This window comes from Python bivittatus, unplaced genomic scaffold (genome assembly GCF_059951505.1).
Source record: "Python bivittatus isolate LINGU-HERP-01145 unplaced genomic scaffold, Pbiv_v1 ctg000980_np1212, whole genome shotgun sequence".
In the NCBI taxonomy this organism is placed as follows: Eukaryota; Metazoa; Chordata; class Lepidosauria; order Squamata; family Pythonidae; genus Python; species Python bivittatus.
Genome location: NW_028277125.1, coordinates 21944371 through 21959786, shown reverse-complemented (window position 1 = coordinate 21959786; position 15416 = coordinate 21944371). Strand labels below are relative to the sequence as shown.

At 38.6% G+C, this 15416-nt stretch overlaps 1 protein-coding gene across 1 annotated transcript in view; it reads left to right on the top strand.

Moving 5' to 3' along the window:
• LOC103061430 (vomeronasal type-2 receptor 1-like) overlaps nt 1-7925 on the top strand; it is a 30940-nt gene extending 23015 nt beyond the window's left edge. Inside the window, exons 4-6 of the mRNA XM_088132219.1 lie at nt 3967-4194; nt 5208-5331; nt 6737-7925. Coding sequence (XP_087988345.1) covers nt 3967-4194; nt 5208-5331; nt 6737-7728 — 1344 coding nt within the window. The 3' untranslated portion in view covers nt 7729-7925. The remainder of the gene's footprint in view (nt 1-3966; nt 4195-5207; nt 5332-6736) is intronic.
• The last annotated feature ends 7491 nt before the right edge of the window (nt 7926-15416 follow it).

Here is a 15416-nt window from a genome sequence, read left to right as displayed (position 1 = left end):
TGTGTTTTTTCAGCCAGTTCTTATTCAATTTAATTAAAAAGAATAGCATATTTTCTTTCATTGGAGAAGGAAAATAAAGGGGAAGACAGCATGATAAAACACCATCATGGTGTCACAATGCAAACTCCATTCCTTTTCTACACATGTCACAATGTTGCATGTAGCCCCAAAAAGGGTGGAGCATGCAGCACAATACTGCTTTTGTTATTCTGACAAACATCACAACAGCCTGTGGATGCCACTGTGAACAAATAAAATTTGTTATTAAAAGGGCTAATAACTCCAGATCTTGAAAAAACTTGCCTATGTAAAATTGGCTGTCTCAAAAGCTGGTGGTGAGAGACCAGGTGAACATCTCTAAAGTGATTTCAGATCCAAGATACCATGGTGAAAAAATCGTCTCCTGACTATCTCAGATGGTGCTGAAAGTCAAAGGAAACCCTTACTAAAACCCTCAGTAAAAGTGGCTGTTTGTGTGGGTGCAACTTTTCTCATTCCTATATATTGGAGCATGTGTCTGAAATTGTCCTTTACTAATTAGAGATGTTGTAAGCATAATTTCACCCCTTTGGTGCTTCCGTATTCAACAACAATTGCTACATGCGTTGAAGCTTTACACTCTGTTTAGATGATCACTATGAAGAGTTGCCTTAAACCCTGTTTAGAAGATCACTCTGTACAGTTGCTTGAAATTACACAGAACTGCCCCTTGGACATAACTCCATTGGAGTGGTATCCAAACCTATGAACTGATTGTCCCAGGACACTTTCATGGTGGAATATTATGTAATTTCAGCTTCTTGTCAGCATCCTTGTGTTTCTGACTGTCAGGATGGTCCTGTAACAAAAACAAAACAAGAATTCAGAGTCAGACCTTTTCCCATGTAATTGCATTTTGCTCCTGCTACTGACTCCTTATGAGATTTATTTTCAGCTTATAGTCAGTAACTGAGCTATCCAAAAGAAAGCTGTCAAACTAAATCCACATCCTTGAATGTGACTTAGAATCTGTTGCAGTTTGCAGATGCTTACTAGAGTGGTGGGCAACTTGGGGGGCACAGATTAGAAGGATATTTTAAAGAACATGTATGAGGAAATGGGGTCACAGCCTCCCATATGGGACGCGTACAATAAATGCATTTAGACTCTAGCACATTTCCACACATACAGAAAAAAACACTGAGGTAGTGGGAGGTTTTGATCTTGGTCATTGTTTCTCTAGTGCTAAGAAGGAACAATCGTCTTCCTCAGGATGACAAGTGCTGCAGGAACCCACAGTGTAGGAACCTATAAGTATTGCAAAAAAGGCTTTTGAATTGCAGACCATCATTTGTAGGTTGTTCATATATTTAATGTAGTTTTAATCCTGCATTTTTACAGTTATGAAAGGTGGTTAAACATGCATTAAAAGAGCCAGTCTGGCGCAGTGGTTAAGGTCACAGGTTAAAAAATCAGGAGGCTGTGACTTCTAGTCCCACCTTAGGCACAAATCCAGGTGGGTGACTTTGGGTCAGCCTCTCTCTCGCAGCCCTCGGAAGAAGGTAAGGGCAAACCATTTGTGAAAATGCTACTAGGAAAATTGCATGGACTTGTCCACGCAGTTGCCAGGAGTAAAAAACTATTTGAAAGCACACAAGCACACACACAAATATTAAAACTAAATCTCCAAAACATAAATTTAAAAGCATATGAAAAATGATAAAGAATATATCCCACTGCCTATTGAAAGGCTAAGGACAGTCATTTAAAAGTGCCTACAAATCAGAAGAAACGAACATGAAAATACGTTTTGGTCATTTCCTCAACCTGAAATAATCACTCAGAAATCCTATGCCTGTATATTTGACTCTTATCCTTGTATTCATAAATTCAGATACTTCCTTAAGAATATTGATCATCACAATTCATAAAGGAGAATTTCTGAAACAGAATATTGGTCCAGAATATAATCTGCAATACAATATATATTATTTCTAAGACTGGTTCCCATTTTGGAACCAACATCATTCTTTTAGTTCTAGCATCATAAGGCATTTTCCCATTATTCTTCAGAGCAGAAGCTACAGCAGATTAATGCACACGCTTTGTACACACAAAGGCTCAAGTTCAATCATAAGCATTCACAGGCATGGTGGAAGGAAGCCTTTCCTGAAAATCTGAGTATTATGCCTGTCAGTTAAGATATTACTGCAGTGGAAGACCAAGGGTCACATTCAGTAGAAAGCAGCTGTATTCCTATGAAAAACTTATCTGTCCATTCAGCATTATGTCTTTCGTGGGCCTATGCTTTAAGAAGGCAAAAGCAGGTCAATCTTATATATTCATGCAGAAGTATTTACTAATGCTTCATCTTTCTGAATAATATTTCAAAAGAAAGCTTTATATAACATTTGAATAAATATAAATCAAACAGCCAGAAATAATATCAGATATAGGCAAAATAAAGAAATGAAAGAGAAAGGAGAGTAATAGGAGAAAAAAAAAGACAAAAAAATATAAAGAAATGGCTTCCAATCTTCTTTACAGCAGTTACAAATGCATTTAAATTTTATCCTCTCTGCTTGATTGTATGTCTGGTGTTGTCTGGCTGGCAGAGTGCATCCATGAACACCAACTAGCAGTGGTGTTATGAATGAAATGAAAACTCCTTAACCCCACAACAAATGGGAAACTGTCAGCATCTTAGACCAAGCTGAATCCAAAAATGTGAGGGAATTCCTGGAAGCTTGGTATTCAGACAAGTCAACCATCAACAGGCACATAAACAACATCTACACACTATTCAGAAGAGACAATGAAAAGGAAACAAACAAACAAAAAACAGAGCACCTCCTTGCCAGCAATCAACACTCAGATAAGCAGAGATTAATACCAGGGCTGACATCAGACAAGCAATCAAGCAGTAAACAATACCTTATCTCACATACAGACTACTGCCACATGCTCTACATGTCCAGAATGTGGCAAAGTGCCCAGAATCATTGGAAGTCAGGTGTTCATTAAATTTATGTAAATAAATGCATAAATTAAATGTGATAGCATGTAATGATGGTCCTGTTTGGTATTCCCATGTAACACCCCTACTATGCAAGCTGTACTGGTTACTGTTGACTTATGAGTACAATTCAAAATGTGGTTGCCATCCATAAAACCTACTTTGGGACTTAAACATCTAGTATAAGGGCCTGGATATTTGTGTGACCACCTATCCCCAACTGAGTCTACCCATCCAATAATATTCAATAGGGTTGGCATTTTTTGCGTCCTATCTGTTAAACATTATCATCTTTAGGGACCCAGGAGGCATGCCTTCTCTGTTGTGACACCTGTCTTCTGGAACAACATTCCCCTTGAGATCCATATAACCTTGACCCTGCTGCCCTTTAATGTAGGGCTTGAAGATCTTATTCTTTCCTCAGGCACTGGACCAGGGTGTAACATGAGCTTACTACTGAGTTTGTGTCATTCTTTATTAATGGTTATGTTTTCCCCCCCTACATTGTTTTAAATTGTTTATACTGTATTGTTTTAATCCTTGTAAGCTTCCCAGAGTCTTGCATGAGTAGGTGGCTGGAGAAACTGAACAAGCAAGCAAGTCAACAAATAAATAACAATTGTTAAAACTCACCAGTTCAGAAAGGGTCCAACTGACTCTTTCTTTATAGTGGTAGCCCAGAAAATAGAGCTTCTAATCTTTGTGGAAGGAAGAGTCACATGTTTGTTTATATGTCAAATAGCCTGGTCCCCAAACCATTCAGAACTTTACACATTATATTAGCATTTTAAACTGAGCATTTAAAATTAACCTTTGCAATGGCTGAATACAATTACTCCACAACTGTAATTCCCACAAAATAGATAGCTGAATACCAGTTGACATTTTTGGACCGCCTTTCAAAAAATATCTAGCAGCATTACGGTTATCTATATTGTAATGTATTCTATCTTTTTCCTACTTGTTCATAGTTAATGTACTACATGAAGAATATGATGGATTTTAGAGTTCTTGATGAGGATGTAAAGATAAACACCAATGGGGATGTCTATACACCATATGACATTCTAAACTGGCAAATGAATGAAACTGGAGGAATCAACTTTGTGAGAGTTGGAACATTTAACCAGACAGATGAAAGCAATAAAGAATTTCATATATATAATGATTCAATATTTTGGAACAACCCAGAACGATCAGTAAGTGAATAGCTTTCAGATACCCTTGTAGTTTAATGTTCTACTATCCTGATCACCATACCCACATGTGCTTCTACATCTACTGATGCTGCCTGTTCATGGTTTTTATGGAGTACGGGAAAGATTAATCCATAATAAAAAGAGAAGCTCTGACAGATTGTGCTCATATATGTGCATGATAAAATCACACATTTGCCACATTGATAGAAAACACATATCTCAAAAGGGTGTTATTTAACATCACCAGTGAACTTGGGCAACCTTAATACTAGGTAGATCATTACTCTTTAATACAAAGATGCTTGAGAAGCAAAAATTCCACAGAAAATATTAATTTCTTAAGGAAAAAGCAGAAGGCTCATGCTGGCCTGCCCTTCCTAGAAGCTCATCTGCACTGCATAGATAAAACAAAAATCGAGCAATTGACACCACTTGCCTACCCTGAGCTCCTGATGGGGTAAAAAGAGAACTATTCATAATTTGCCAGATTAGTGATATATACAAAGTACTACAATCATAACAACCTTTTATTATAACACAAAATAATATTTAAACATTAAAAAGAACAAATGGATAGACTTAAAGAAAGACTCATCATTATATTCAACCAGCAGCTTAGTTCCTATTATAGGATTCTAGTTGATACACAGATTCAGGAACAATACTATCCAAGAAACTGGGAGAATATTTATCCTTACCTTTCCTTCTAACATATCTACCCAGTAGATGACCATATTAGGAACCTAGGGACATGCACCATGAGTTGACTCTAACCTTATCCCTAAATATAGTCCTAGATATTACTTGGGGCATTGCATTGGCTAACTGAAGTTGGTAATCACTCACCTTGGTTTGGATTAAAGAAACACCTCAGTTCCCATGCAAAAGTGTTACTAATGTCCACATGGATAATAAAGATATAAGGGGCAGAGTTTTGTAAGCTTTAAGTTTTGTAAACACATCTCAATTTTAGGAGAAATATAATGCCTCTTCTATGCTTCTATACCTTTCAGCGACCACGCTCTGCATGCAATAACAATTGCCAACCCGGATATCGGAAAGGGATCTTGCAAGGGAAACCTTCATGCTGTTATGACTGTATAAGGTGTGCAGAAGGACAGTTCAGTAATCACACAGGTATGAACACTTATCATAACTTTAACTAATGGGAGACACACATACACACCCGAGAAGAAACAGGAAAAGAAAATGTGCTTTGGGGAGCTGATTGTCATTGCTGAAAACTGACAGCATGGTTTCATAGTATTTTGAGGTAGGAAACACATGAAAATGTAGTGTGTGTTAGAGGCTTGCAAAACATTTTAAGGAAGAATGTTGTGACCTTGAACTGTCCTGGTCCAACCTGACTGGATCTTGTCAGAAGTGCTTCAACCTTAAAAGCAGGTCTTCTGCTTCAAAACTAGTTGAAATGGCCTTTTCAATAAGGTCAGAACTGAATATTTCAGGGTTAGGATATTCTAATCTTAAAACGTTTTTACAGACCACTAGTGTAAGTCCTAAAGTAGGCATTTAAAAATAAAGTAACACACCCAACCCCCTCCTAAAGTGTATTCTTGACCATATGATGATGTGGCATCATATACTTATGGCTTTCAGCCAATCTAAAATTGTATGTCTGAGCATAGGCTACCCAAGGTGGCCCATCCCTGGTCTAGAATCACATTAGCTAAAAAAAAATATTGCACTTACTCAACACATAATCTCACTAGAATGTTATTGTTTTTTCTGGCTTCTTTTTTTTTCTGCTGAATTTCATTATATTTTAACTAAATCAGGTATGAATAGTCCTATCATAAGCCCTATCATACAAGAATAAGGAAAGAAAGTTATATATAGGTAGGACAATAAATGAAGAAAGGTTGTTGATTAACAAGATGAAATATCAGATTAAGTTCTCATTGGAATTGTTGTGAGACAATAGCAAATAAATTAACATTTTGGCAAGGATACTTTTTCCACCACATTTCTTTTTTAAATATTGTACTACTCGAGGGAATAAATAGAGCTATCATTATAGTTACTGAAAACTTAGGCAATCCATCATAGGAATAAATAAATTAATGAAATACTCCAGTTAACTGAATACATATCAAGTGAAACATATTAATTTAATAATTAGATTGATAAGGGGACCCCCCCTCCCAATGTCCTTATGTTTTAGGCCATGTGCACACTGGCTATAAGGGGCATCATTCTGAGGGAAACAGTTTTATGTTGCCACACTCAGGGCAAAATTATAGTGTAAGCATTTGCATTAATACTTTAAAATCTGCACCCTAATTCATCAAAATGCTTTACATCAATTACTGAACTAATTAAAGTTGCAATCCTCTATGGTTATCAGTTCATGGTGGCATATGAGATTCCCCATTTCCATTTTCTTTTCACCAAATCATTGGGAGAGTAGCAGGTTGGGGAAGGCTGTTTTATATATCCAGGGTTTAGTCCACTTTTTTAAGCTTTGGCACCAAAGAAACCCTGTAGCATTTTACAAGTACCACTGTTATGGTTTCTTCTCCAGATGCAAGGGAATGTACAGCATGTCCTGAAGATTACTGGTCCAATGAACAGAGAAGCAAATGTGTGCTGAAGGAAGTGGAATTCTTGGCTTATGGAGAAGCTTTAGGAATGACATTGATTGCCCTCTCTGTATTTGGCGCATGTGTCATTCTGTCTGTGACTGGAGTCTATATCAAGTTCAGGACCACCCCTCTGGTGAAAGCCAATGACCGTGAGCTAAGCTTCCTCATTCAGTTTTCTCTCATTGCAACCTTGATGACTTCCGTTCTCTTCGTTGGAAAGCCAGAAGATTGGTCATGCCAGTCTCGCCAAGTGTCCTTGGCCTTGGCTTTTTCACTTTGCCTGTCTTGTGTCTTAGGAAAGACAGTGATGCTCTTTTTGACTCACTTGGCCAAAAATTCAAAAATTGCAGAGAAAGCCCGGATGTTAGTTGGGCCAATTTTCCAAAAAGTTGTTGTAGTTATCTCTGTCCTAGCTGAAGTGGGCATTTGTACTGCTTACCTTTATTTTAGCCCTCCCCGTATGTTTAAAAACACCCAGTTCACAACTCTGAAAATAATTTTTGAATGCAATGAGGGTTCTATAATGTACTTGTGTATTATGTTTGGGTTTGATGTATTTCTCGCCATCCAGTGCTTCCTCACTGCTTTTGTGGCCCGGAAGCTTCCCAATAACTTCAATGAAGCCAAGTTTGTTACATTTGGAATGCTGGTTTTCTTCATTGTCTGGATATCTTTTGTCCCTGCTTATTTAAGCACAAGAGGGAAGTTCAAGGTAGCTGTGGAGATATTTGCAATTCTGGCCTCCAGCTTTGGCTTGTTAGGGTGCATATTTGTGCCGAAATGTTACATTATTTTGTTGAAGCCTCTCAGAAATACAGAAGAAATTGTGGGTGGCAGGGCTGCCACTAACGACAAGAGTGCCCCACCAACCTCTGCCTCTTGCACCAGTGAAATTAACAACACCACGGTCTCCACGGTTCTTGAGGATTAGGACTTTGTAGTTCCTGCCAGCCCATATCATCTGGTCCATATCAAAGTGGCTTCTTGGGGAATAGCATACATAAAGCATATTTAATTGCTTGCAGAGAAAGTAATGTGGAACACTTTTAAAGAAGTTTTGTACTTTCATTCATATATAGCCTGGACCAAATCCTATGCAAGCAGAAAGGAACTTCTAATTTCTGCTTGCACAAGAGAATTGAGGCTGCTTTTTCCATTCCATTCCAGCTCCACAGTTTTTGGTCCATGTGTCAACACTGTTGTGGGGCTCTTTGGGGTGGTAGTGATAGAGGGAGAAGCAGGAAGGAGAAAACAAGGAATCATTTTGTGAATTGAAGTTCACTCAAGTTTCAAAGGATACAGCACTACATATGATACCATCAGCTTAAAATAATACAATCAGTGGCATGTCCTTGTAAAAAGTACATAGTATCTACTAATTGCATGACAAAAATATTTTCCAATAAATCAAATTATTTACAGATGCTTCATGTTGTATTTTATGGTAGTGGACTCTTCAGGGGAATCTTATTCTGTGCACCAATTTCTTGGACAAATGCCAAATTCTTCTGGACCTATTGCTTGTTCCATGACATTCCCTTATCCAAAGTGGTGAATGTTCAGTTATAGGATGGCTGTATCCACCTTGATTACCTCCAGCGCACCTATTTCTGTTGATAAGAAGTACTCCTAGATGAAACTTGTATTGTGTTGTCACCTTAATTCATTGATGTCCAGATGACATGATCTTTGACTTAGAAATTCCCTGTACTTTCCATCATATTATTGTGGGATATTTTGCCTTTGTAAAACAAACAAAAAGTTTCTTTTTCAAAGAAACAAAGAAACAAAAAAACACAAAATGTCATATAGGACTGCAAGGTGAATTGTGTTGATATTAATGGAAGATTGGGCAGGGAAGGGTAGTAGGTGCAAGAAGACATCATTGAGGCCACCCATAGAATTCTGTGAATAAAACAGATTGATTGAAGTTTTTTCCTCAAGCACCCTAAATTTACCAGAAGACAAATTAGTAAGATATTTTCCAGCTGCCTCTCCTTCCAGGAAACTATCCATCATCCTAGGTTATAATAGAAGCGAATATGTGTAGCTCAGGGTTGAACTGTGGAGTCCTTGGGATCCTCTGAGCTTGGCTGTTTTCTTACAAATGTTTCATTACCCGGATAGGTAACATCTTCAGTGCTTCAGTGCTGAAGATGTTACCTAGCCGGGTAATGAAACATTTGCAAGAAAACAGCCAAGCTCAGAGAACCCCAAGGACTCCACAACCTAGGTTATCATGTTTAACTTTTTCTTGGCAAAAAATCCAAACAAATAAAGATGATGGTAAGGGCTAGCACCATGCTTTTTAACATTTTAGTTTCCCATTCAACTATTTCTTATTTAAAAATATTTTATAAATCAGATGGTGACTGCCTACCCCTGTAGCAGTTAAGTTTCGCTTTCAACAACTCTGTAAGGAGATATTACAAGCTGCTGTCTATTTCAGCTAAAGGGAAGGGTAGAAAAACAAATCTCATTCCTAGCAGTGGAGAAAGAGACCAGAAGAAAGAAGAAACTTTCTTCTCTTGCTTTGGCAAGGATTCTGCAAATCACTGATATTAAAGTCTGGGAGGGAAAAGATGAATTGGCAAAGGGAATGTTCAGAGGACACTTCCACCTCATCACAGTGTGCACTTTCCAATTCCTCAAAAGCTGTCTGAAGATGATCTGTGGGCATTTTCATTGTCATCTGCTTTTAAAATGCTGAGCAATGATCAGTCCCTTCACTTGACCAGAGAATGCAAACTCCAGTGTTGAATTAGTGCTTTTATTTCATAATTTTCATAATGGTTTGTCAAACGATCTGAATATCTGATGGGAAAGCCACCAAGATACTATCCCCTCTGCTTTTGTTAAATGTGTAATAGGGCAAGATGTCATGGTGCCTTAACTTCCGTGGGGAAGGGAAAGAGACTCGGTTGAACAAAAAATAGGGAGGTGGGAGATATAAAAATTCCCATCAATGGAAGACTAGCTTGTCTACAAGCTCTGATTTAGTGTTGTAAAAAGTAAATGTCTAAAATATAATTTGAGATGCAGTGCAGCTAAGCCAGAAATGTATCAGCTCAGCTATTGAACAGAGATAATGGTCTGGGAACTCATAAGGGTACCATTGATTCAAGAGGAACACAAATACGTCACATGGAAGGACCCTTAATGGGATATCAGGGATATCAGCCTCCTTTTTGGACACAGGTTTACCACTATTCCAGAAGAACGACTCCTTTGTTAAACTGCTCGCACAGTTAAAAATGTTCTTCATTAAAAAAAAATTGTTTTGGAGAATCTAAACTATGGGCAAGGTGAACTAGTCACACAAATTGCCTTACTTTTCATGAATTGTATGAAAAAGCCTGTGTTGCCTGTAGTCAAGGGCTGAAAAAATTGTGTTTTGTGCTACTGATCTGCGTGATGGATCTGCCAAAAAATCCATTCAGGTGAATATAGTTGTTTGGGTCTTATTTAGGAGGCATTACCAAAAACTGGAATGACATAAAATAAAATGGGGAGGGGAATGTATTCAGCTGTTAAAAGGAGAAGATGGTGAGATTATTGGTGAATATTGCTTGTAGGCCTTTTGTGGGAAAACCTGAAAAATGGTACTAAGTTGCAATCACAACGTTCAACATTTGCATTTCATTGTCCCTGCTGTTACATTGCTAGTGATATAAACTTCTCCTTGGCTGTTTGCCCAGCTTACTTTATTTTTGTTTCTGCTGATACTATCACAAAGGCAATGACAGTAACAGAGACAGTATTACTGAGATCTCCAGCGGCATGGTGAGTCTCCTATTGTACATCTTTTTTTGGGTCTTATTGCTCCTTTGCTTTTCTATGTGCCAAGCAGTTAAGAAAACAAATTACCAATGGCTTAATCCAGACTAAGCCTTCCAGATATAAGGAATGACTGTATGTCATCGCTGTCTGGGGAGATATGAGTTGTAAAGTAATTCCTTGAGGAGCTATCACTTTGGAAACAGGCTCAATCAGTAGAAGCTGAGAGCTGGGCAGTTACAAGTCCATTGTCCACAAGCACATGGCTTGAAAACAGTTCTATTTCCTGATGATGGGTAAAAGTCATTGCAGAGTAAATGTTCCAGCATTATCTATTTTGTTTCTTATTTGACAGTATTTCAAGGGATGGAAGTGAAATGAGAACCCAAGGAATGAGGATTTGCTGGAGAGATGGTTTCCTCTCCACATCTCTGTTAACAGCAGTAAACCAACCAATGGCTTCTGCTGTTCTTTTATATAAATAATGTGAGATTTCCTGAAAATGTATTAGAATGGAATGGCTTATTCTAGATTTTGTGTACCAAGTCCTCCCCTGTCAACCAAATCAAATGACATTGGAAATTGTGATATTTTCTATGTAAATGATTATTTTTCTATGTAAATGATAGAGAGGAGACAGGACAGTCATATCAACTGACCCTATTTCACATATCTGCAAGTTGGTTGGATATTGGGTAGCCATGATGCATATAAATTGTATACACAGTAAGATTACATTTGAAATGTAGATTTTGCAAAAGTGCAAGATGCAGATCTTGCATAAAGATCGTAAGACTCTAAAGACACTTCTGCTCAAACAGACCAGTTGGAAGCAGTGAAGGTTTAGAAGCAACCAGTGGCCAGTCAGAAGCATCTGGGATGCTGACAAACAGGATATGAGGGTGATACTCTCTTCAAGCTGCTCAATAGCTTATTTAACATAAGTGATTAAGTCAGTCCACTGAGTGCTATTTTTCTCTTACCCATTGGGCTGTTCCTTATATCTGAGTTACAGGGCTATCCACCAATCCCTGAGCCAGCAGAAAATGTACTGGCATAACATTTGCTGCTCCCACTGGCAATTTATTTATTTAATTTATTTATTAAACTTGTCCCCGCCCATCTCCCCTCAATGGGGGACTCTGGACAGCTCATAACATATTAAAACAATAAATAGATATACAATTAAAATTTATAATAGCACACGTTTACCAAAATAAAAGGAAAAAAATCCAGGAGGCCGATGGTTCAAGGCAGCAACACCAGGCCTCTAGGGGGCTAGCCAACCCCACCTCTGATGACCTCCGTCCCCACCCCAGGCCAGATGGCAGAGCCAGGTCTTCAAGTCCCTCCGAAATTCCTATCCTGCCACAAGAAAAATGCCGACAAATGGTGTCATCTTTAGTTACAGTATACAGAATATCTTAAGAACAAGGACTGATGGATTCCTTCAGCTTTCTTTCTCTCCCCTTTTACCAAATGTTATCAGGTGGTGCAAGAACATCCACCAGCCACTCCCTTTAATGCAGATGGTTAAATAGCCCAAATTCCCTCTGGTTTTGCACAAATATTTTGTGTGGGTGTTCAATGGTATCTGAACATAAGCACTGTTCCAGACATCAGTGAATACTTACCCTCCTTTTTGGACACAGGTTTAGCACTCTTCCAAAAGAGCTCTAAGCTTGTGTTGATAAGTAGCTTACAAAGAGCTGGCATATGCAGGGAGGTGCCATGAAGAGGTGGAGAAAACAAGAGACTTGGCTCTTTTTCTCCTACTTATCATGCAGCCCACCAGTTGCTAGTCATCTGTTTGGCCTTATCCACATCTTTGATTGCTATAGAGGGACAGACCAGTTTCAAAGAACTGGACTCTTCTGATGACTAAACCAGAATGGTCCTGGAGGACAGTGTTCAGAGTTTGGAGAGAAAGGGGCATGTTCACACCAGCTTCTAGAACCCAATATGTGCTGGTCCAATATCAATCCCTAGGAGCCATCTCACTGTGTCAGCAACAGAGTGATCAGCAAAGTGTGCTAGGTTGTATCCACAGCAAAAAAATTGTTGGGATAAGAGGGAAACTACTATTTTAAACAGAACAGCAAAAAAAAAAAAAAAAAAGGTTTAAGGCTGCCTCTTGTGTGGGCTTGGAAATGAATAAAGGCAACATCACAAAAACAGGGCACAAAAAGAGATTGCTAGAGCATGCTTGTGCTGCAATTAGGTGCAAGTGAGAAAGGCTGATTGTCTCCTTGTTGTTTTCTTGGCAATAATTCAGAAGTATTCAGCATCAAGCCTGACTCAAGGGAGACTTTACCTTACCTTACCTTAACCATGTCTCATGAATTATGGTGTTTCCTTTACAGAGCAGGGGCATATGGGATTTCTTAGCATTTCTTTTCATACTTGAAGCAGACTCTTCACTTCTTCCAAAGGACCAGGAAAAAACCCAATTTCACTGTTGCCATCTATACTTGCTGGAGAAGTATGTATATAACTTTTTATCAATTGTGCTTTAACCCCTTCCTTTCTAGTTCATTTCTACTGCTCCCTAACTAGACCAAAGATGGACCACTTGTGGACTTCATGCAGAACCCAAGACCCCTCTTTACCAGGCCCAGAGAGCCCCAGGATCATGCCATTGAAAATCAGAGATAAAACATAAAAAATGGTGTGATAAGCCTCTGATATGCTTAACACATCTGTAAAAATAAAAGTTTCTCCCCAAAAAAGAAACAGTCAGTAAATTCCAGCCTCATCCTGCCTAGTGTTGCTTTGATATCCTGATTTGCCTATATCCATGGATAGGATAGGATAGGATAGGATAGGATAGGATAGGATAGGATAGGATAGGATAGGATAGGATAGGATAGGGGGATGGGATGGGATGGGGTGGGGTGGGGTGGGGTGGGGTGGGGTGGGGTGGGGTGGGGTGGGATGAGAATTGGATGAAACAGAACAGAACGGCACAGGTAGCCCCCAGTCATTAAAAGCTTGTCTGTCCCTAGAGTAGATAGTACAGGGCTAGATACAACAACATGTTTTGGCCAAATATTCCTTTTCAGTGGCTGATTGAATATATATACGCATGCAGGAAGTGTTTTATATTACATTCACTAAACATCTGAAGTGGGCTATTTGAGTTACCTACACAACATTACTGGCCCCCTGGGTTTCCATTTCTTTTTCTGAGTCACATTGTTGATTCATAATCTGGAATAATTTTTCTGATGGAAATGCATCATGGTCTTTGGTAATGATTTCCTAAATTGGAATGAAGAAGCCTTTAGAAATACAGTGGTGTATATGTGTGTGGAGTACTGGTTGGTGCTCAGTGGAGTTGATGGGGCAAAAAGGAATCAATAAGCTAAGAAGGAATGCACAGACAATACGCTGTTTCTCATCAGGAACCTATGTTTGTGCATGTGTGTGTATGTGTGTAGAAACATCAAATTTGCCATTTGAGGCAAAGAAATAAAATAGGTTAGCCAAAGGTTGAAAGCCTGAAGATTAAGGATCCAACGGAGGATTTTCTCATCAGTTTTCTACTTCTTAATGCTTAGACAATGCAAATAAAAACACTTCAAATATCTAAAGAAATCAAAGTTTGTTGCCCTGATTCTATAGCTTCATACTTCATGGCACATGGATATGATACAGAACACTATGTTCAAATATGCCAATCATATATAGCTTCTGATAACTTGTGAATGAAACTCAGGAATCACTGCCTTTGATTCTTTACTTCCCATATAAGCAAGTGATAATTCTTCAGAGTTTGAATTTCTTGTGCTATACAAGACAATTTTGGAAAAAATGTGCCCACCACAAAAGGATTGTTTTGTAGGAACAAAACATCCACACACACCATACAAAAACTCCTGCATATGTAAAACCAGCATTGGTACAGGTTTTCCTTCTTAGAAATAATCACAGAAACTTTATGCATATATACCCTCTCCTTTGTACCTTTTAGTTCTACTAATAAATCATCAGCAAGTAATGAAAGGATTAAGTAAATTTGCTTTTACAGCAGGTGGGAAATGAAGGCACTCTCTTTGCCATGCCTCATTAACATAAGCTCTTAGGCAAAAGTGCTTTAGGCTTTGAGCATCTGCTTTAGCCATGTGCTTTAAGCACACACAGGGGAAATTTGCTGACAGCACCCGGTAGCCTCAAGAGGCAATATTCTGTTTCTTGACCTCAGATATACCCAGAAATGTGACACTTGTGTTCTTGATCTCAGTGGAAGCTTGGCAAAAGACATTAGTGATTCAGCTCTAGCATAAAGTTTCTAACAGCATTCTGGAGGAGTGACACGATAGGGTTGTTATTTATTCCACGGAGTGCTTTGCTGTTAATTATGGCATTTTGGTCCACTGCAGCTCATGTAATTGAATGCTCTAGCTGTTCAGCAGGGCTTCTGCAGTTTCTATGTCATAACAATAAAGATCAATTGGTCTTTGTATGTTCACCTCATTTTTCCTGCTACCCACACAGCAAGTGTCAGCCCTCTCTCCTTCCTCCTAGTTTCCAGCTTCCCTCCTGCCAGCATTCCAGGCCCACTGGACATGGCAGTTTTAGTTTCTAAATGTGCAACTTCAAAATATATAACAACATAAATAGGAGAGCCTAGTGCCATAATCATCATTAGCAACAGCGTAATGCCACATCCCAAACACCATAATGCTACAATTAAAAAAAAAATCAAAATTTAAAACAGATTTTACACCAGGAAAATATCTGGAAAGGCCATTCCATAACCATAGCACTTCTCTTTAATGGTTATAAAATCATCCAGAGATCACTTAATCTGATCTGGAGGCTCAGTCTAGAGGTTCAGCA